At 50.1% G+C, this 23,280-nt stretch overlaps 1 protein-coding gene across 2 annotated transcripts in view; it reads left to right on the top strand.

The window, feature by feature from the left end:
- The first annotated feature begins 868 nt into the window (after positions 1–868).
- Positions 869–23,280, top strand: part of Opa3 (outer mitochondrial membrane lipid metabolism regulator OPA3) — a 29,933-nt gene continuing 7,521 nt past the window's right edge. The window contains exons 1-2 of one of the 2 annotated variants that reach the window (NM_001399653.1): positions 2,574–2,776; positions 18,858–21,821. In NM_001399653.1, coding sequence (NP_001386582.1) covers positions 2,635–2,776; positions 18,858–19,255 — 540 coding nt within the window. In that variant the 5' untranslated portion in view covers positions 2,574–2,634 and the 3' untranslated portion in view covers positions 19,256–21,821. Of the gene's footprint in view, positions 2,777–18,857; positions 21,822–23,280 lie in introns of those variants that run through there. The other variant, XM_017589999.3, reaches the window with a different exon arrangement.

Below are 23,280 nucleotides of genomic sequence, written 5' to 3' on the forward strand. Positions count from 1 at the left end.
ACACACACACACACACACACACACACACACCCCTGAAAAGTCCTATGGAATCTTTCTTAGAGAACTGAAGAGGAGGCTTGAAGAGAGGAATGGGGATACAAAAGCACTTAGTGAAGAAGCAGGTTTGTGGATCAGGGAGAGGAGTGGAGGGGCTTCAGAAAGCACTGCTTTGGGAAGGAGACGGAGGTGTTTCTGTGTGGTACTGCAGGCCTATATCCCAGAACCCTCAAGGCCAGTGCAAGAAGATTGTAAATTTGAGGCTAGACGGGATTGTATAGCAAGTCTATCTTTGCAACAAAGCAAGACAAAACAAAATGCATTGAACACCTTCTGTGAGCAGGAAGCTTCTCTGAGAACCAAGGACACAACCAGAAGATTTATGTACATGTTTAGGGTCTCCTAAGCCTTCCAGGGATCCTAGACTCCCTCGTAGGTCCTTTGGCCACCAGGGTAATAAGGTGAGCCTGGACTCAGGAAGTGTCATCTCCACTGAGTACTTTGGAAGCTTGGGCCTCAGTTCGGAAGTCTGTAGAATGGGAAGCAGGGGCTCTGGAGACGTGGCTCAGTGGCTAAAAGCATGTACTGCTCTCCCAGAGGACCTGAGTTGTTCCCAGCACCAAGCCAGGTGGCTCACAAACACCTGTGATTCCAACTCCAGTGTCCTCTTCTGCCCTCTGTGGGCACTACTCATGCACACATCCCCCTACATACACACACACACACACACACACACACACACACACACACACAGGTACACACATGTGCACATAATTAAAAAACAAAAGTAAAGGGGAAGATGCTGTCTGAAGAGATGATGAACCTCATCTGAACACATGTTTTCAGAAGGAGGCCTGCAAGAGTTGTTTTTTTTTTCTGGATATTCTTCATAATTTAGATGTCAGGGTCACACAGGCTCTCCCTGCTTTCTTCCCATTAGTGTAACTCGAACCCAGGGTCTTGTAAAAGCTAGGCAAGAGCTTTCGCTGAGCACAGCTACACACCCCAGACCTTTAATGGACATCTTATTTTATTTTTGTACATTTTATTTTGAGTCAGGAGTCACTAAGTTGCCCAGCCTGACCTTGAATTCATTATGTAGTCCAGGCTGACCTAGAACATTCCATCCTCCTGCTTCAGCTTCCTGAGTGCTGCGATGACAGCTGTGTGACATCAGGTCCAGCTGCCACCAATATAAATGAAGCACAGGTCCCCTGGTGTGGGGAGTTGGCCAAAGGCACAGATGGGAAAGCCCAGGGTCCCCTGGCTATGTGTCACCAGTGTTTCTTCTTGCTAGCCACCGCCCCTCTGCTCCTCTGCCTTCCTGTCCCTTCTGTTCCCAACTACCCATCCTCACGCCACCATCCGAGAATTTCTCTAAACTAAGTCCTGACTTTGTTTATATGATTTTGCTCCCTGCTGGGTAATGGAGGACAGTCTGGGACATGTCCTTAAAGTTCCTTCCTGAGCCAGCTCCCCAGGGACCCTTACCCTCCAAAGGAGGAAGTGAGGCTGCTTGAGAACCAGTGGTATTAGCCAATGTGCTGGCTGAGAAGTCCGGCATCACCCCCATTCTTATGGGCCTCAGTTTTTCAGTCAGTTACTTGGGAAAAGGATGGATTAGCTGGACTGCACATTTAGGCTGGGATTAGAGAATATTCTGTGGGACATGCTCTACATGTGATCACTTCTTATGTTTTACATTCAGGATTCACATACAAAGCTGACCAGTAAAGTCACTCAGTGAGGGGTTTGGAGCGCGGCTCAGCAGTAGAGTCACTGCCTAGAATCCTCAGTGAGGAGCTGGAGTCCTGCTTGAACCCATGTCCTAACAAGGGAAATGCCTTGGGGTTCAGAGACAAGCCTCAGAACACAGAAAACACAATTAAGACAGGTGTTCTTATGTGTGATATTTTGCTCACAGGGATACTGCTATCAATGCTGGGTCGTGTAGCGTAGGGCTGTGACCCCAACACTGCGGCAGAGACACAAGAGGATCAGGAGTTCCAAAGATAGCCTAAGCTACTCAGTGAGTTCGGAGCCAAGCTGGGTTACATGAGACCGGCTTTTAAAAACAATTAGAAACCAATTTCCTGAAGAGTTGAGTCACTCCTCCAACTTCAGAGAGTGAGTAAAGCGGTAGGTTCGTGTGACTACGCGCTGACTCGCTTCACTCCCCGATGAGCGTGCAAACCGCGGAGGAAGGCGTACCTGGGACGCCTTAGACTTAATTGGGACTAAGCAGACACCTCCTATGGGCAGAGAAGCCGACTCAGTACGTGACATCACGCAAGACGTGGTGATGTCAGTACGTCGGGAATAGGGCTGCGGCCACGCTCCCACCAACGGCCGTTTAACCGCACGGCCCTCTGACGCTTCACTTCCGCCGTATATTTGCATACACAACGTAGGACGTCGAGGCGTCGACGCGGTGACGTCACGAGAGCCCCCTGCAGACAAACACCCTCCCCACCACCCCCGCCGCGAGCGTGCGAACGCACGCTCGTACGTAGGCACGTAGGCAAGTCCCTCCTTACGCAGGCACGCACGGACTACCGGCGGGCGGGGGAGGAACGGAGAGGTCGGCGGCGCCCCGCCCAGTCAGCAAGGTTGCGCGTGCCCAGGGCGGCCGCCAAGATGGTGGTGGGCGCGTTCCCCATGGCGAAGCTGTTCTACTTGGGCATCCGGCAAGTTAGCAAGCCGCTGGCCAACCGCATCAAGGATGCCGCCCGCCGCAGCGAGTTCTTCAAAACCTACATCTGCCTGCCTCCAGCCCAGCGTGAGTCTCACCCCAAAGGCCCCAGCCCTTCCATTCCCGATCCTTCTAGTTCAGGGGAATGGCTTCTGTGCCTGACCAATCCCGGCGCGAACCGGCAAAACGCTATAGCCAATGAGGATGGCTTCTGTTAGAGGGGCGTGTCACTCACCCAATAGGAAAGAAGGGCAAGCCATCAGGGGCGTCACCGCGTGAGTTTGGAATGCAAGCCAATAGGGAAGAGGGCTTGTGGCGGTTGACGTCTACGCAAGCCAATAGGGTGAGGTATGAGAAACATTAGGGTGGGACTTGTCAGAAGTTAGGGGCGGGACTGAGAAGCCCCCTGGAGGTCCCCTGCGGAGCCATCCTTAAGAGAGACGCTTTACTATAGAAACGCTGGCTTGTCCCTAAGTTTCCCTGCCGACCTGTGGGTGCTTTGCGTATCACCCTGGGTTTAGAGCACAGAGCTTGTGAGTTAGTTTTACACTGACTTAGGGTCGTGATGGTGATGGAATCTTGCGACCTGGCAAAAGGATGAATCCAGAATGGACGTTTTTCCGTTTATTTATGAGTTTCCTCATGCCGGTCCATTGGTTCGGTAGCCGCACGGTGCAGGCTTCTTGGCTGGGCACTGGGAGATACGGTCCTAATATGTCAGCGTTATCTCAGAACTGTCATGGACTGTAGGCAGTCTCCAGTTTAGAGCAGCCAAGTGAGCCAAGGGAGTCTCCTGAGCGAGCAGAGACTTCACTTGCTTCGCAAAGCACCAGATATGTGTTCCTAGAAAAGACCCATCTATCTCTATAAAGCAGAGATGAGGTGGAAGCTTTTGTAATGTGTCGAGAACTACTGTTCATGTTTCTCCAACGCCCCGTGTAGCTTATATGTGATATGATGAGTGTCTGCTTTGAGCTGACCCTGCTTATGAATCAACAGGGTCTAAATACCCATACAGTGACAATCTAGATGGGGTGGTAGGCCCACTAGATACTTGACCTGACTTGGAGTACAAAGAGAAGAGCACTTCCTGGCAGAGGGTATTTCAGTTGAGACCTGAAGATTGAGGAGAATCTCACCAGACCACTGAGGGACATTGTTGCCTCCAGGGGTGGAGCATGAGCACTAAGGGGACCCTTGACTTTTCAAACCCTCCCCATATGTGTTTAGTAAGATTTTTGGTCCTTTTGGTGTTCAGTGGGCCTTCTGCTGGGCCATAGGTCTTGCAGTTGAAAAGTTTTGGATTTTGAAGCAAGACATGATGGTGTAGATTCGCATTGCAGTATTAGGGCAGTTGAGGCAGTAGGAACAGGAGGGCAGGGCCAGCTTCAGATACCTTAAGATACCTTACTGAGTTCAATCTGGGCTACATGAGACCTTCTCTCAAAACCAAAAAAACCAAACAGACAAACAAACCAGCCTGCAGTGGTGGTACACACCTTTAGTCCCAGCACTTGGGAGACAGAGGCAGGTGGATCTCTGAGTTCAAGGCCAGCCTGGTCCACAGAGTGAGTTATAGGACAGCCAGTACACAGAGAGATGCTGGCTACAAAACAAAACAAAACCAACAAAAGAAATAGGTACCATGTGTTTAAATCTCAGCACTTGGAAGGCAGAGGCAGGAGAGTCAGTGCAAGTTAGAAGCTATTTTTACTTATAAAGTGAGTTCCAAGATCTGCAGAACACAAACCAGGGATGACTGCTTAAATTTACAGAAAAAATAAGTAAGCCGTCACAGGCAGGAATTCCGTCACTCTCCAAGATCACATTCCATTATAGTCATTGTGGAGGCTGTGCCAGAGCCTCGCTGTGGACTCTGGACTCTGGGTCTGTCCAGCTTCCTGCTTTCCTTCCAAGTCATGGGACTAGTCTTAGCTTTGTGGTTTAGGGAACAGCTTGACCCTACCCCTTAAATGATGACTTTGGGTGGGTGAAGGTAGCCTACCTGAGCCTCTGTTTCCAGTTGTGTACAGAGGCTCTCATGAGACAGGAGCAGTTGGTGCCTGCCTGCCTGCTGGGTTCCAGGCCTTATTCTCCCAGCCTGTAGGGCACTGTGTCCTTAGCAGTTGCGGTAACCTTGCTCTTCCCACTGTGCATATATGCTGCATGAAATGCTGCCTCATTGTGAGGAGTATGAAGATGTAAAGAAACCCACGTCTCAAGGATTCCTGTCGGGGAAGATAGGCAACAGCTGACCTCAGTACATAAAATATAGGAAATGTAGCCAGGCATGGGACACATTCCAGCACTTGGATGCTGAGGCAGGAGTTGTGCCTCGAGTTTGAGGCCAGCCTGGACTACACATAAGCCTCAATTTCAAAAACATAAAATAAAAGCCTGTTAGGTAGCAACAACTGCTGTGGAAGAAATCAGGAGGAAGGAGTTGTGTAAACATGAGTTCCAAGACCCCACTGCATCCGGGGGAAGGAGCTATGTAAGCAAGGTTCCTGAGGTCCCACAGAATCTAGTTGATGGAGGAGACCAATAGACCAATGGCAATAGGAAGATAGATCATGAGGGGGCGGGTTCTGACCACTGCAAACACCTTGGATTTGCCTGAGAGGGCTCATTAGTGTGTGTGTGTGTGTGTCTGTGTGTGTGTGTCTGTGTGTGTGTGTCTGTGTGTGTGTGTGTGTGTGTGTGTGTGTGTGTGTGTGTGTGTGTATGGCAAGTGTGTGTTGTGAGAAACAGAGAAAGAGAGAGAGAGAGAGAATGTGTGTGTGTGTCCTTGAAGATGGACCTCAGGGTCTTGTGTGCACTGGGTAAGAACTTTACTACTGAATCACACCTCAGCCTCAAGGTATAGTTTATTAATTTTTTGTGACTGGCTCTCATGTAGCCCCACAGGCCTCAAACTTGCCACATATTAAAGCCTCAAACTTCTGAATCCCCTGTCTTTGACTGCCACGTGCAAGTTCACAAGCATCTAAATCTATACATTTTATTATATGGTTTCAACAGTTTCACTATTTTGTATTCCCTGTTACCCTTTCTTGCCCATTCCCACTGATCCCCTCTTCTTTCCAACTAGCCCTCTTTCTTATTTCATGACTTTTTCCTTCCTTGAGACAGGGTTGCCCTGGCTGGTCTAAAACTGGCTGAGTAGACCATGCTGAACTCATAGAGACTTCCCTGACTCTGGAGTTCTGAAATTAAAGATGACTCCTTATAGCCAGACAGTGGTGGTGCACGCCTTCAATCCCAGCACCAACATTGGGGAGGCAGAGGCAGGCAGATCTCTAAGTTTGAGGTTAGCCTGGTCTACAGAGTGATTTCCAGGACAGCCAGGGCTACACAGAGAAACCCTGTCTTGAAAACAAAGAACAAGGTGGCTCATTATTATTATTTTTGAAATCTGTGGAGTTAGTTTGCTGTGCATGGGTGAGGGGTTGTATTAGCCTGACCGTAGTATCACCTCTCAGTGAAGAATAAGTCTCCCCTTCTCCAGCAACTGTTAACTGCAGTAGTTCCTTAAGGCAGGCTGGGCCTGGTGAGCACCTCCTGAGTTACATTTTATAGGCTGAGGTGATCCATCAAGGAGACAGCTTCCACAGTCGAGCTCCTTTAATCTGCAGAGTGACTTGACACTAGCTAAGCCTAGAATGTCAGCTACTTGGGAGGCCCAGGCAGGAGAATTGAAAGTTCAAGACCAGCCTGGGGAATAGAGTACATTCACAACCAGAACATCTTTTGAGACCCTGTCTCAAAATAATGAGTGAAAAGAGGGGTAAGTAGCTAATGATGCATCACGGTGGTAGAGAGCTTTCTAGTACAGGGGTGTGGGTGGAGCCAGCATGCCTCCCATGCCAACACTTGGAAAGGTGGACACAAGAGCAGGAGCAGATGAGGAGTTCAAGGCCATCTGCAATTAATAACTAGTTTGAGGCTAGCCTGGGCCATTCAAGGTCTGGTGCCCCTGCTCTCCACAGTTATCTCTGCCCACCCTTGTTTTTCATGACATTGACACTAGTTCTCAGTCTGGATCTGAGTTGTGTGTCCTTGGCAGGGACCCCACAAAGTACCCATACCTATCTGGGGTATGCACATGTGCGGACATGGTCTCAAGTCCCGTGCCGTGGTTAGTCAGCCTTCCTTTCCTGTCAGTGGTGATTGATCTGGAAACTTGCTTGAAGGTAGAGCTGGCAGGAGTCAGGTGGGAGAGAGTGGATGGCAAACAGACAGAGAGGATTCGCTGTGCTGTTGGAGATGCTCTGAGCTTGGAGAGCCTCCCTAGCTTGGGTCCTGCTTTCTTTCAGTCAGTCTGTCCTTCTTCACGGTGCTAAGTGCCTGTGCCTGTGGCTCAGCAGTTGAGCAGTGGCTCAGCATTCCCAGGTGTTTCTGCAGTCACTGCTCTCCCTCTGAGGACCTTAGTGCTCAGCCCTTGTGTTGTACTTTACTTTGTTCTAAGTCAGAGCCTCACTCTATCCCTGCCTGGCCTGGAACTGTGTGGACCAGGCTAGCCTTGAACTTGTGGAGATCTCCCTACCTCTTCCTCCTCAGTGCTGAGATTAAAGATATGTACTGCCACATCTGTGTGCCTGCCCCTTCTTATTCACACAGCTGGGAAGGCCACTGTGGCTGCTACAGCTGAGAGAGTACAGGGAAGAATCCCGGAAGTTCAGTAGTCATAAAGCAGAAGCCTGCCCTGTAGTTCCTGCCTGTCCCGGGTGATCACACACTCCTGGGAGGAAGAGACAGCCTTACATTCCATCCAGTCCTTGATGCACTGTGCAGTGAAGGCAGGAGTCTTGTTTTCTTCTTTTTTGACTTTTGAAGTCAGGGTGTTGTACAGTTGTGGGTACTGGCCTGGAACTTGTGGCCATCCTCTTGCTTCTGAGGTCTTTTGAGCGCTAGGATTTTAGAAATGTACTGCAAGTTCCAAGTGCTCTCTTCCCCAGCCTCCATCACAAGGTGCGTGTGTTACCATGCTTCCAAGGAAGCTGAGGGTGACGCGGCAGGAAAGCCCCAGCTCGCTTGCCTGCACTCCTTCCTAGTGTGCCCCATGCAGTAAGCAAGGCCGTGGCCCTCCAAAGATGCCCACTCTTGTAGTAATTGTATTTCATTACTGTAACTGAACGCCTGAGGCAGACTAGGTGTATAAAAAAAGAGGTTTATGGGGCTGGGGATTTAGCTCAGTGGTAGAGCGCTTACCTAGGAAGCGCAAGGCCCTGGGTTCGGTCCCCAGCTCCGAAAAAAAGAACCAAAAAAAAAAAAAAAAAAAAAAAAGAGGTTTATTTAGCTCAGAGTCTGGGTATCATTTGCATCCACTCAGCTCTTTTGCTGGCCTTCTTGCTGGTAGAATTCTGCGACACCGCAGTGTCTGGGGCTTGTCTCTGTCTGTAGTGCCATCAGGAGTCTGGGATTCCACCTTTGGGCTTCATTCTAGTGATCTTAGAACCTAGGGCTCCTCTGCTTTCTTCAGCAGCAGCAGAGCTTTCTGGGGATTCGACTCCTGCTGGAATTCTAGGGACAAAAACACCTGAAGGCTAGGCATGGTGTCTAACGCTCGCAACCCACAGACTCCTTTTCTTTCTCTTTTAAATTAAGAAAAAACAAGACATATTTTTTTTCTTTCTTTCTTTCTTTTTTTTTTTCGGAGCTGGGGACCGAACCCAGGGCCTTGTGCTTGCTAGGCAAGCGCTCTACCACTGATCTAAATCCCCAACCCCAACAAGACATATTTTTACTTCTGCGTATGCATGTGTGCCACGTGTGTGCAGGTACCCTAGGACACCAGAAGAGGGAGCCAGATCCCTGGAGCTGGGGACAGATGGTTGTGAGTGGCAGGGTGCTGGGAAGGAAGCTCAGGTCCTCTGCAAGAGGAGGAGATGCTCTTAACCTCAGAGCCATCTCCAGCTCTGGAGTTTGTTTTGGGGCGTGGGAGTGGGAATGGGAAGGATGTCTGAGACAGACTTAACACACTGTTGGTCAGGCTCAAACTCATGTGAATTTCCTACCTCAGCCTCCACAACAATAAGGCATCTGCCACCACACCTGACAGCAGTGACCTCTAGTTTCTTTGGTCTGTGGCTTGGCTGGGCTCTGCTGGGAGGTTCCTGTGTTGGGGCGCAGGAGCTGGGTGGCAGGCAGCAGGTGGCAGGTGCCACCATGGAGCATTGGTACCCTAGCTCCTCTCCCTGTAGTCCTCTCCCAAGAGGCTCCCGGTTCAGCGGGAAGTGGGTGCTGTAGGCACACCCACTGTGTGATATTCAGAACATGTTGCCCTCTCTGAGCATCTATTCTGTATTTCAAAACCAAGCAAACATTTGGCCATTGTTCTGCATGTCTGTAATGCCAGCTCTGGGAGTCTGAGGACAGGAAGAAGTATGTTCAAGGTTCACTTTGGTTACTAGCCAGTTGGAGGTCAGCCTGGGCTACATGAGATTCTGTCAAAACAACAAAAGGAGGTAGTCATAAAACTTACCCCTGAGATTCCTATGTGGATGTGGAAGACTATGGATATGGTTGTTCTCCGTGGCTGGGAGGGCACAGAGTCTGTTGTTATGTGAGAAGAGGGCTTGGTACACTGATAAAGGCTGTCTGCCCTTGTGTCCCTGCTTTGTGATTTCCTCTGGGTGTGTCCTGGTAACACCATTGCCTTTCTGCAGAGTAGAGTACTCGTGACCGATGACCAGTGCCCTCAGCATGCTCTGAGGCCAGTCAGTAGTATGGCTCACATACAGCTCAGCCTAAGACACCTGGGCAAGTTATTTAACCTCTCTGGACCCTGGTTTTATAGTCTGTTTTTGAGTGCCCTGACACTTTTATAAGTTAGTATGACAAAGAAAAAAATTTTTTTAAAAACATTTATTTATTTATTATGTATACATCACACAGCTTTCTGCCTGCATGTATGCCTGCAGGCCAGAAGAGGGCACCAGACCTGATTGTAGATGGTTGTGAGCCACCAAGTGGTTGCTGGGAATTAAACTCAGGACCTCTGGAAGAGCAGACAGTGCTCTTAACCTCTGAGCCATCTCTCCAGCCTCTTTTTTTTTTTTTTTTTTTAATAAAATTAAGGGTTGAACTCAGGGCCTCAAGCATGCTAGGCAGGGGCTCTACCACTGAGCCACGCCCCCAGCCCCTCACTGGGGGATTCTAGGCAGGGCTCTACCACTGAGCCACACTGTAGCCCTGGCCTAACCCCTAAGTGCTGTTGTGAATGTTAGTTGAAATACATAAAAGTGTGGTGCCATGTTTCTTTCTGTTGTTCCTATCATGGTAATGCTGGCTCCTGTGCTGTTAACACCTGCTCTAGCTCATGCTTAGGACTTGCAAACTGTGTGGGTTGTGAGCCCTGCTCAAGTTGGCTCTCACAGGCAAGTCTGGGCCTCCTCTCTCCAGTTCTAGCCTGTGAACAATGGCTGTTTGATCAGAAGCTACAGTTAGAGCCAAGCATGGTAGCACAGGCCTGTAATCCAGCAAATGGGAGGCTGATGCATGAGAACACCTGCATCACACTGAGCTCCAGTGGGCAGGTGGCGCACACCTGTAACTTCTGCACTGGGGAGGTAGAGGCTAGAGATCTGGAGTTCGGTCATTAGTCCTCGGTTCTGGACTGAGTTATAGGTCAGCCTAGGACTCATTAGGCTCTTTCTTAAACAAAGCACTTTAGCAATGGAGGCACATAACTAGGGCTAAAAGAAGCTCACTTTGGGAAAATAGCTGGGAATAAAGACAAATGAGAAAGTCAAACTCACAAGCATCTGCAAAAGCATCCACTGCCCCAGCCTGCCTGTAAATGCTCCACGCCGAGCCACACCTTCTTATAAACTGAGTGTTTGAGTTCTTCAGAAAGAGAGGCCAGGTCTCCTACAGCAAGGGAAGGGCTAGACCAGGCCACTGATGGTTTGGGACCTTTCCAGCCTCTAAAGGCCTGGGGGACGGGAGGCATGCTGCAGGGAAGCTGGGTAAGAGGCTACCTGCAAGCCGCCCTGAGGACCACAGCCTCAGCTCCCAGTGCAGTGGGGCAGGTTAATCATTACTGTTGTCTTTAATATTATTTTGTACTGGACATAGAACCTAAAAGCCCATGTATACTAGACACCTGCTCTAGCACTGGCTGTCCCCTCAGCCTCTACATGGACATGTTGTCCCCTGAGCTTGTGGCCACTGGCTAGTCCTTCTGTGGGTTTACAGCCTAAATTATATTCTGCTAAAAAGGAATGTGTCTGCCATGCCTCTTGGCTTAGAGAAGCTCATGTGATACTGTGGGACTACAACAGAAAAATGTATTCTCTGTAGACAAGGGGGCACCACACTGGGCAGGAGCCTGAAGAGAGTCTGGCAAGTTGAGATCTGGAAACGCTGCAAATTACAATATTGCCAGATGTGAACTTAAAATCGCCAGGTTTAAAGATGAGCCTGGGGCTCAGTGGGTAGAGTCATAGCCCAGCAGTGCATAAAGGGTGTGGTTACACGCCACCTTACCCAGCACTCTTGAGGTGGAGGCAGGAGGATCAGAAGCTCATGGGCATCCTTGGCTATATTTTGAGTTTGGAATCAGCCTGAGCTACATGAGACTGTCCCCCAAAAAAACAAAAACAAAAAATCAAAACCAAAAATACCTAAGTGTATATGTTAAAAATAAAAAGGTAAAAAAGAGGAATAATAAACACAAGTAAAATTGAAAATTACCAGGAAACTGGAAAGATAGAACCACTAAAACATCTAGAAATGACAGCCCCAACAGGTCACACCTCAGTTGGAGAACTAGGCCTAGCCAGGCATGGTGGCACTTGCCAACAATCCCAAAGGAGATCTCAAGTCCTAGGCAAGCCTGGGCTATACAGTGAGATCCTATCTAGAAACTAAAGAAAGAAACCCAGGTGCAGTATCAGACCTGTCCCAGCACCTAAATGGCTGGGGCAGGAGGCTTAGTTGTCTCAGGGCAGCTGGGCCCCTGAAAACCATCTCAAAAAACAAATATGAAAAAAAGAGAAGAAAGGCTAGTGCTGGTGTAGCCCAGTAGTTCTGTGCTTGATTAGCATGCACAAGGCCCTGAGTCCATTCTGGCAATACACACTCACATAGAAAGGGCCATGGTGTGTGCTGTGCACGTTTTTAATCCCAAAACAGGCAGAGGCAGGTAGGTCTCTGTCAACTGGAAGCCAACCTAACCCAGGCCAGCCTGGGCTCCATGGTGAGAGCCTGCTCAAGGAAGGAAGTTAGGAGTTAGGTCGGGAGGAGCTGGAAATGCCAGATCAAGTACAGCTGCTTGCGTAAACGGTTGGCTGAACAGCAGGTAGGTGACCAGTAGGCACAATGTGGCTGTGTGGGTATTTGCCTGAGATGCTCAGGAGTGCCACCGACATGGCCTGGCCCAGCTGACCTGGGGAAGCACTGGCATTTTTATTTTTAATGCTCTCCAGAGAAGGTCAGGTCCCCAAGATCTATTTATAGTTTTGAGAGTGTCACATCAGCTCCCGTGTGTGGCAGCCAGACTGTTGCTGTTGACCTCCAAACACTCAAGATGCTCCTCTCCTACTAAGGAAACACTTTCCTTTGTGTGTGTGCGCCTGTGTGTGCATGCACGCGCACATGCATCATTCATTGTGACCAGTTACATATCTTGCTAAGATAATGTATGTAAGTATTTTTTAAAAATGAGGACTGGCAAGCGCAAGGCCCTGGGTTCAGTCCCCAGCTCCAAAAAAAAAAAAAAAAAATGAGGACTAGCATTAATTCATTCATATTCTCTCTCTCTCTCTCTCTCTCTCTCTCTCTCTCTCTCTCTCTCTCTCTCTCTCTCTCTCTCTGTTTTTAGAAGCAAGGTCTCACTGTGTAGTCCTGTCTATCCTGGAACTCTGTAGACCAGGCTGGCCTCACATTCGCAGAGAAACACCTGTCTGGCTCCTGAGTGCTGAGATTAAAGGCCTGGGCCCTATGCCTGGTCTTCCTTAATTGTACTTTAGAGTTCTTTATCCATGCTACCCACCCCAGTGCTGTTGTTTACATAAAACAATGTCATGGTGACTCACATCTCTAATTCCAACCCTCAGAAGATAGGAGGATTGCTGATAATTCAAGGCCAACCTGGGCCAAAGAGTGAAATCCTGCCTCAAACAGAGTGGTACTCACTGTGAGTCCTCAGAGCAGGTCTGGGCTGACATTGGGATGCTCCTCCACCCCACCCCCATTCCCAACCCCCCCAACTACAACTCTTGCCACTTGACAGAGTGCTGTACTCCTGTAATCCCAGCTACTCAAGAGGCTGGTGCTGGGTGGTTGTGAGTTTAGGGCCAAGCATGGCCACTGGGCCTGTCTGAAAATGAAGTTTTTAACCAACTGTGGCTAGGCTTGGTGGCACACACCTGACATTTGAGAAGTGGAAGCAGGAGGACCAAGGCTTTAAGGTCATTCTCAGCTACTTAACAAGTCTGAGGTCAGCCTGGGCTATGTGAGATTGTCTCAGAACAACATAGGGGGCATATAGCTAAGTGCCTAGCCTGCTTCTGTCTCCATAGCACAAAAACAAGCAACCTCTTCAGGTCCTTCCACTGTGATTGAAGGCGGGTGATTTATAGTGCTGTATCACACTCTCCTGACCCAGGCTGCCTGCAGTACTCTGAGTGGACAGGAGAGGGCGCCTGAGTCAGTTCTTCAGCTCTGTCCAGCATCTGAGCTTGCTCTAACTGCTGACAGGCACAGAAAGCCAACTGAGTAGCTGCCTGATAGTGGGTGTTTCCAAGAGAGTTTGTACTCCTCTCAAACCAGCCACCAAACCTGGAGTCGGACCTCCTGCTGGCTAGACAGGAAAGCACCTCTAAATGGTTTGGTGATGCTGCCTTCTTCTTGCTGACATTTTTTTTTTTTTTTTAATTCAGGCAGTTCTCATGACCTCAGTAAGGCTGCTAGGGCTCTGAGCACCAGGCTTCTTATTTCTTTTCTTTAACTGAAGCACATGCCTGGTACCTGAGGAGTTCAGAAGATATAGTGTTGGATCTCCTGGAACTGAAGTTATAGGCAGCTGTCAGCTGCTGTGTGGTTGCTGGGAACTGAACTCAGGTCTTCGAGATGAGCAGTCACCGACTGCTCTTAACCACTGGCCATCTCTAAAGCCTCACACCCAGCATGCATTTTATCCTTCAGGAGGGGCTTGCGGACATAGTTTAGTAATAGTGTGCATTGAGGCCCTATGCTCTTTGCTAGGGAGTGGGAGTGAAAGCAACTGGCCAGATATGGAGACACAGCCTGTAAATCCCGCACTTGAAAGGTGGGGTAGTAGGGTCAGGAGCTCAAGGTCACACTCAGTGACCAGCAAGCTCCAGGCCAGCCTAGGCTATGTGAAAACTTGTTCAGAGGTGGGGTTTGGGGTGGGGAGGGTAGAGAGGTTGTGAAGATGGAAAATGTTCTTTCAAAGCCTGTGGTAGACTGTTGTGTCCTGGTCGTGTGCTGCCCTGATGTGGGAAAGAGAGGCCTGTATCTTTGTTTTGAGACAAGGTCTTTGTGATGGTTTGTATATGCTTGGCCCAGAGAATGGCACTATTTGGAGGTGTGGCCTTATTGGAGTGGGTGTGTCACTGTGGGTGTGGGCTTAAGACCCTCATCCTAGCTGCCTGGAAGCCAGTCTTCTCGTAGCAGCCTTCAGATGAAGACGTAAGATTCTCTGCTCCTCCTGCACCATGCCTGCCCGGACACTGCCATGTTCCTGCTATGAAGATAATGGACTGGACCTCTGAGCCTGTAAGGCAGCCCCAGTTAAATGGTGTCCTTATAAGACTTGCCTTGGTCATGGTGTCTGTTCACAGCAGTAAAACCCTCACTAAAACAGTCTTTCTATGTAACTTAGGCTAGTCTGAAACAGTCTTAATTCTCAGCCTCCCAAGTGCTGGAATTAGAGGTCTGCATACCTCTACTGTGGCCATTTTAAGCTGCACAGATGAAGAAACTGAGGCCTCAAGGCAGGAGATGGGGAATGGCTCAGCACGGGCTTCGAGCCAGACAACCTGACCTTAACCACAGAGCTCTAGGGCTCAGCTCCAGCTCCACGCTTGTAGACAGCCCTTCGGTCCCCATCAGATTGCTACAGTCCTCGCTTACTTCTGGGATAGTGAGCCACCACCCTTGAGCCATATGCGGGGACACGTGTGCTCCCTCCCCTATTGCTGCTCTCCACATTTGCAAAGTGGGATGCAGATATTTGGAACCCTGACCAGTCACAGCAACTAAACAGCAGGTGCAGACCGGAACCCAGGACCGCCCAGCTCCAAGCACACTGAGCCTCAGTCTCTGGGACTCCTAGGTGTCCCTCTCTTACGCCCAGCTGGTCCGTCCAGGTCTGGTGGGGAGCATAGGCAAAGGTCATTCTGTGGGAGTCAGTAGGAGTTAGTCACCATTCCTTGTAGTTAGTGCCTGCGTGTGCCTGGAGCTGTTCTAGAAGGAAGAACTGTGAGTCAGTGGGGCAGACAGGAGGGGATGTGCTGTGCACAACTGGGAATCCCAGCCCACAGAGGCAGAAACAGGAGGAGTTCAGAGGCAGCCTTGGCTACACAGGGTGTCTGTCTATATTTATGTGTGTGTGCTGTGTGCCTGGTGTCTGGAGGCCAAAAGAAGACCTGAGATCCCCTGGAACTGGACTTATAAACTGTGTGAGCCACCCCATGGGTGTTACAAATAAAACCTGGGTCATCTGGAAAAGCAGCCAGTATTCTTTTTTTTTTTTTTTTTGGTTCTTTTTTTCGGAGCTGGGGACCGAACCCAGGGCCTTGCGCTTCCTAGGTAAGCGCTCTACCACTGAGCTAAATCCCCAGCCCCAGCAGCCAGTATTCTTAACTGCTAGGCCATCTCTCTGCCTCCCTGAATTTTGAATTTTATTTTTATTTTATGTATGTATGTGTACGTCTGCACACACATATATATGCACCATGAAGGCCAGAATCAGGTGTTGGATGGCTGGTAGCTGGCTCCACCTGTCGTGGTCCTCCACAAGAAGAGTTAGCTGTCTCTCCAGGCTGTTGTTTTGTTTTCTTGAGGCAAGCTCTCACTACATACCTAAGACTGGCCTCATGGGGTTGGGGATTTAGCTCAGTGGTAGAGCGCTTGCCTAGAAAGCACAAGGCCCTGGGTTCAGTCCCCAGCTCCGAAAAAAAAAAAAAAAAGAAGAAAAAAGGAAAAAAAAAAAAAAAAAAGACTGGCCTCATATTTGTGATCCTCCTGCCTCAGCCTCCTACATGTTAGTAGGAACAGTCTGTGTCACTGAGGTAGGCTTTCGAGTTAGGGTTGAGCTCACTGGGGCCTATCTAGGGAGGACAAGGCAGAGACTGCTTGGAGCCATGTGATAATCTACTGACCAGTAGCAACAGTGGTAACTTAATTATGCTATTATTTTGGCAAATGATGCTAGATCTTATTAGGAGTTTATGGTGAGCCTGGCTTTGTGAATGGGGAATATTCTATAGAGAATTGAGTCGGTGGCAGCCCAGGCTGAGGAATAAGTCCTTGTACCCAAACCACTTCACTGGGGTTTCATTAGTAATATTTATTCTTTTGTATATTTTTTTTTTTCGGAGCTGGGGACCGAACCCAGGGCCTTGCGCTTCCTAGGCAAGCGCTCTACCACTGAGCTAAATCCCCAACCCCTCTTTTGTATATTTTAAGGTTTGTTTTTATACATTTACCTAGCAGGGGCGCTACCATGATCATGAAGGGGGTTTTCCAGAGTGAGACTTATCCATTGCACTCCAGATGTGCTGACCCCTGCAGTTTCCCCAAATGCAGGAAATTCCAGAGAAATTTGTAGTAGTGGGGGACACTGAGCTCTCCTGTGGGGAGTGGGGGAGAGAAGGAAAGATTTGTTTTTATTACTTTATGTGTATTATGTTTGTCCTGAGTGGATGTCTGTGCACATGCTTGCAGTGAGTCCTGTGAGACTGAAGTGCAGAAGGTTGTGAACTGCCATGTGGGTGCTGGGAATCGAACCTGGGTCTTCCAGAAGAGCAGCAAGTGCTCTTAGCCGTTGAGCCATCCCATCAGCTCTTGTATGTAAATTCTTTAAAGTTTTTTTTTTGCTTGTTTGTTTGCTTTCTTGTTTTGTTTTTGTTTGTTTGCTTTTTATTTCAAGAAAGGATTTCTCTATATAACAGCCCTGGCTGTCCTGGAACTTTCTCTGTAGACCAGGCTGGCCTTGAACTCACAGAGGTCCACCCACGTCTGACTCCTAAATGCTGGGATTAAAGGCCTATACCATCATGTCTGGCTAAAATTATATTGTATGGGGTGTGTGTGTGTGTGTGTGTGTGTGTGTGTGTGTGTGTGTGTGTGTACATGTGTGTACATGCCACTAGTGAACATATGGAAGTCAGAGGACAACTTAGAGGAGTTGATCTCTTCTTTACCACGTGGGTCTCAGGGATGGAACTTGGGTCACCAGCTAGGTGGCCGTCACTTTGGGGCACTGTACCATCTTGCCATTCCCAATTCTAGATGCATATTCTTATTGAGACACAGCATTTGTGTGCAGGGAACTGTGCGCAGGGAACGGTCATAAAGGCACAGTCCTGCAGTAGAAGCTCTTAGGAGGTTTTTCTGCCCCAGGTTCAGTCCCAGCCTGGATTACACAGTGAGACCCTGTCTCAAAAACACGGTAAATAAGGCAAGGATGGCGGCACATGCTTGTGGTCATCCTTGGCTGTATAGCATATTTGAGGCCAGTGTGTGCTCCATGAGAACCTGTTAGAAAACAAGAAAGCAAGAAAGAAAAGGGCATCATGGTCTGCATATTGCGTTACATATTGGCCAAGGCTAATCAGGGAGACCATGTTTCAAAACAACAACAACAAAAACAGTTTAATAAACAATAAAAACTAAAATGAAGACAGGAATGGTGGTGCATGCCTTTGATGCCCACAGCTTTGAGGCTGAGGCAGGAGGATTACTACAAACTCAAAGCCAGCCTGGTTCTACATGGTGGATTGCCAGATCAGCTAGGCATAGTGAGACCATCTCAAAGACTCCATGGGGCAGTGGTGGCTCACACCTTTAATCCCAGCGCTTAGGAGACAGAGGCAGATGGATCTCTGAATTGGAGGCTAGCCTGGTCTACACAGAAACAACTGTCTTTAAAAAAGGAAAAGACTCCATTGAAAGCACATTCAGAAAGGAGCTTGCCTGGGCACCCCCTCTCTTCCCACTTGATAGGCACCCATGATGCTGGCCCAGTGAGGGTGAGCACCTGCCCTACCCGCTCCTTGGGGCTCTAGTGCTGAGGAGAAGCAGGGCCAGGCAGGGAGGCAGCTCCGCTCTTCACTTAGCTCCGTCTGCACTGAGAACCTAGGATCAGAGCCTCCCAATCCACAAGAGCTGCAGCCCTCCCTCTGCATTCTGGGAAGGGAGAGAAAGGGAGTTGGTCTCTTGCCAGGCAAGTGGGCGACAGTGCCATGGAGGAAGACAACAGCCACTCTGTGGTGACCTAAAGAGCAGCAGTCGGAGCTCAACGTGGCTGCTGGGCCTTCACAGCTTGTGTGCTCTTGACACTCAGAGAGCAGGTGCTGTGGTCTGCTAGGCGCATGGCTTCCCATCCAAGGACCTCTGTTCTCTTCAGGTTCTGTTCATTGCTGCTCTCTGGAATCTTGGTGTCTCTTTGAACTAGACCTGATCCTTATGGTGCCCAACTACCCCAGCTACTCAAGAGGCAGAGGCAGAGGCAGAGGCAGAGGCAGAGGCAGGAGGATCATGAGTTCAAGGCCAGCCTGTGCTACATCTGAAAAAAAGTAAAAAATGATAGGACATAATGTTCGTCATCCCCAGCACATGGGGAAGTAGAAAAACAGTCAGAGGTTGAAGGTCATCCTTGGCTACATAGGGAGCTAAAGGCCAGTATGAGCTACATATGTACGTATGTACATACATCTATCTAAAACAAAAAGGGTCTAGGTCAGTGGTAGCAGGTGTGTCCAGTGTGTATGAAGCCCTGGGTTCTGACCTTAGTCTGAGGGAAGAAAGGCCCCAGATAACCCTGGGAAGAGACTCCATGTTCCCTGGGTGAAGTAAAGGACAGGTCTTGCTTAAGGTGACCTCCCACTCCCACCTTGGTCTCTGACTGCAACTGGAACAAGAAAGTGTTGGGGGTGGGGCTTTGGAACACACCTGACCCCTCTCTCCCCTGCAGTGTACCACTGGGTGGAAATGCGGACCAAGATGCGCATAATGGGTTTCCGGGGCACAGCCATCAAGCCGCTGAATGAGGAGGCAGCAGCAGAGCTGGGTGCTGAGCTGCTGGGTGAGGCCACCATCTTCATTGTGGGCGGAGGCTGCCTGGTCCTGGAGTACTGGCGCCACCAGACTCAGCAGCGAAATAAGGAGGAGGAGCAGCGGGCAGCCTGGAATGCACTGCAGGATGAGGTGGGCCGCCTGGCACTGACCCTAGAGGCACTGCAGGCTCAGACACAAGCGATGCCCTCCTTGAGTGCCCTGGAGGAGCTGCGTGAGGAGCTGCAGGAGGTGCGTGGGCAGGTCTGCAATGCCCACTGTACTCCCAAGTGCCAGGCAGCGTCTTCCAGGAAATAACCAGCTGCTGGGGCCTGGACATGTCTGTCGCCATGTGGCCCCAATAGGGCCTTCTCCTCACACCTCCTGGCCTAGCAGAAACCACGAGGACCTTGATGTAGCTCTGACGTGTGGTCACCCTTTAGTGACAGAATCCGGGCATTTCCCCCTGGGAGCACTCAGCAGAAGAAGCATTCAGACAGAGTCCATCCAGCCTCTGACTCAGCCCTCAGCCCCACCAGGAACCACATTGGACCTCCAAGGACTTAGCCGACCTATCTCAGTCCCCACTGCTGTAACAAAGGCAAAAGCGAACCCAGGGCTCAAGCCTGGTCAGGAGGTAGACAAGGTCACCTGCCCATCATTGGAGCCCCTCCTTTTTTTGGTGGACACAGGCCACTGTGAGCCTTGCCTCAGGTCAGTGCAGTTCCCATGGAGGCCTCAGAGTGCAATTGATGCCCCACTCTCTCTCCTCATTCTTCCTCTGGGGTCCCAAGGGGGTCATGCCTGTACAGATCCCCTCACCCCTCAGCCTGTGGCATTACCCCACTCCCTCCCTCGGCACAGACTGACCTAATTGGCTGGAATCTGACCTGTCTCAGTCGCAGCCCTGCTGCCCTGTCTGAGAGTCCCTGGGCCTTGTTTCAGGTGGCACCTATTTCCTCCTGTCCTTCAGTGGCATTTTTCAGTTGGGTGGGTTAGATGTCACCCACACATCTGTCTGCACCCTCCATATCCCTGTAGGCCTGGGTCCCCCACCCTTTCTGTTGGTCCTGCCTTCCTTGCCCACCCCCCCACCCCCCAGACACTCCCCCCCCCCCACATATCACTAGGAATGTGGTGGAGGACACAGAGTAACCTGTTCTCCCAGCAGCAGAGGTCAGCTGCTTTGTTCTGGCTTCAGAGGCTCCATATCTCCTGGACTCTGTGTCCTGTCTTCATGTGGCTTTCTCTTCCCCCATCTGTCTCTTGAAAGGACACCTGCCCTGACTACAAGACCCACCCTAAATCCAGAATGACCACATATACATCCCTGAAGACCCTTTTTCTAAATGGGGACACACAGGTTCCTGGATTAGGACTGAGGTTTTCTTTTGAAGGCCCTCTGTTCAACTTGTTGCCTTCTGTGGCTCTAAGAAGACACAAGGCCCCCCGCTGTGCTGTTTGTCCTTTGGCCGCCTGCTCACACACAGCTTCTGGGCTGGGCTAACCACTGCAGCTCCAGAAGGGTTGTAGGTGCAGCAGTCTCTGTCATGGCCGTCTAGTTCCTGACAGAAGGAGCCCAAGAATAAGAAGGCTTCCTAAGGATATATGTGAGGCATAATTAATATGGACCTCCAAACTGAGCCAGTGTTCATTAACAAAAGAGAAAGCCGTGCGTGGAGACACACACCTAGAATTTCAGCACTCAGAGGCTGAGGCAGGAATGAGCCTGGGTCATCCCATTGTGAGTTCCAGGACAGCCTCCTGAACCACAGAAAGAGGCCCTGTCTTTAAAAAAAAAAAGACAAAAAGTAAAAAAAATGGCAAACACCTTGGAGGAAAGCCAGAGGTTTTAGCTCTGGGGCAAAAGGGGCCAAGACTCCTGTGAACTCTTTCCCATATTGGGAAACTGAGGCCGAGGAAAAGGGAAGCTAAGGGACTTGGCCAAGACCCCATAGCTCAGGAGGGGCCAGCTACAAAGGGTGGGGAGGAAGAACCAGAGGACCCAGATGGTTCTGGCTGCAGGGCAAGGTGAGATGAAGGCCTGACCTCTTCCCAGTGGCCAGAAGCAATGGGTTTCTGCCCCCTATCAGAAAAGCCCAGGCCATACCCGAGCTCTCTGAATGTAGGAAACAGGTTCACCGACCCTGGCCCTTGTCCCTAGAGGTGGCACTTGCACCCAAGGGGGTGAAAATGGCCCATGCCCAGGATTCCCCAGACTGAAACCAATACTGAGACTGTACCTGTTTCTTCTAGAAGAGGCAGAAGTAGGTATCTTTAAACTTAGGAGCGGCTGAGTTAGGCGAAAGCCTAACTGGGGACAAGGGCTACATGGTGAGGGGAACACAGAGGGAAGGAAGCTGCCCAACTGCCATGGTTACCCCTGGGGAGTCCAGTCTGGCACTAACAGGCCCAGGACACCTGGGCCACCCTGGCCTGGGTCAGTCCTCAGCATTAACAGCAAAGCCAAGACAGGTGAAGGGCGCTGAGCCCCATCAGGTCAGTCATTCCTCCAGCAGACTGGCTTCACTGTTAGTCTGTTGTTCCTCAAAGAACCCCGTAGGAATAATATTTGTTCTGCTTGCTTGGGAGGAAACAGGCACCGAGATGAAATGTCACCTTCGGGTCACCCAAGCATGAAAGTAGGCCTCTGTCCCCAACCTGGCCCTGTAGAGCCTTCACCTGTCCCTGGCGTCTGTGGAGAAGGCGAGGTCTGTGGCGGCCTCACCCACAGCGACAGTGCAGGAAGCAGTGTGGTGCGGTGTGTGGTTCCTGAAGCCTCTGCAGGGCAGAGGGCCAGAGCAGCGTCCACGGTTCTGACCCCTGCTCACTGCAGCGTTACATATTCCTGCAAGGGGAGGGGGGGAATAAATTTATGAATGAAGCTGGTTGTCTGCAGTTTTATTTGTGTGTATTTTTAATTGAAAAAACCAATAGACTGACGGATGGAGGCACTGGCCACCAAGCCTAATGGCCTGAGGTGGATCCCCAGGACTTGCATGGTAGAAGGAGAGAACAGACTCCCTCAGGTTGTCCTTAGACCTCCGTGAACGAGCACACAGCCATAAACACACTAAACAAACAAAATGTGGGGGTTGGGGATTTAGCTCAGTGGTAGAGCGCTTGCCTAGCAAGCGCAAGGCCCTGGGTTCGGTCCCCAACTCCGAAAAAAAGAAAAAGAAAACAAACAAACAAACAAACAAACAAAATGTGATGAGAACACAGAGACACAGTGTACAAAACCGTCAGTCCAACAAGTTCCAGGATGGCCAAGGCAACACAGAAAATCCCTGTCTCAAAAGAAGAAAGAAAGAAAGAAAAAAAGACTGCAGATTTGAGGGGCTTTATAGCAAGACCCTGTCTAGACCAACCCAGGATTGCAGCAGGCACGGTAACACATGCCTCTGAATCTCAGCACTTGGGAAGCAGAGGCTCGAGGATCAAGAGTTCAAGGTCATTATCCTTACAAAATGAGCTTAAAGTTTATCTTAACCAGAAAAGCTGCTCTTACTTTATTCTGCCATTGAAGAGTCATGGAGTTGCCCACTCTGTGACCCAGCCCTGTTCTTTGCCATGCTGGGTCCCCATCAGAGCCCCAGTTAGCTGCAGCCCAAGCCTCATGGATTTACAGCGCAGTGAGGAACAACTGCACACTTTCTCAGTGTCACCTGCTCCCTCCTTGGTTATGTGGGTAGATGGGGCTGGACCTAGACTCCTCCCTTTGAGTGACTTGGGGCTTCAGGACATCTCAGACAGAACCCTGTCATAGGAGCTCACAGAGCCTGAGTCAGTGTCCGTGGCTCTGCTTGTCCCATCCCTGGCTGTTGATTTCATTGTTGGACAAGCTCCTGGTTGGAGAGCCACCATAAGAGAATGGATCTCATACAAGCTCCAGCTATTTTCCCTGCCCCCCCAGGGCATCCCTTGGCTGGCCAGTGTGAGCACTGTGGACAGACAGGAAAAGCCTGCCTAGCAGCTGGGGTGCTGTCACCCACCAACTGGACAAGTGCATGGAGCAGCTGCTGTGTCTGGTTTTCCACCAGTGTCTGGAGCTGCCAGGGACAAGACAGAACTCAGCAGAGCCACCATGGAGCTGTCATTCCAATGTAGGGGTAAAGAGCTGGCTCTGGAGAAATGGTGCAGTGGGCAGGGCTCTTGACTAGCAGGCCTGAAGCCCTGAATCCAGTCCCCGGCACTGCATAAACTCCCTTTACCTGTCATCTTGGTACTGTAGAGGTGCCTCAAGTTCAAGGTTGAACACGCCAGAGGAAGACACAGGTAAGAACAAGCAATCCTAACGGTGCTTAGCAGATTAGGCCCTGAGCTGAGTCAGTCAGTAAAGG

This window comes from Rattus norvegicus, chromosome 1 (genome assembly GCF_036323735.1).
Source record: "Rattus norvegicus strain BN/NHsdMcwi chromosome 1, GRCr8, whole genome shotgun sequence".
In the NCBI taxonomy this organism is placed as follows: Eukaryota; Metazoa; Chordata; class Mammalia; order Rodentia; family Muridae; genus Rattus; species Rattus norvegicus.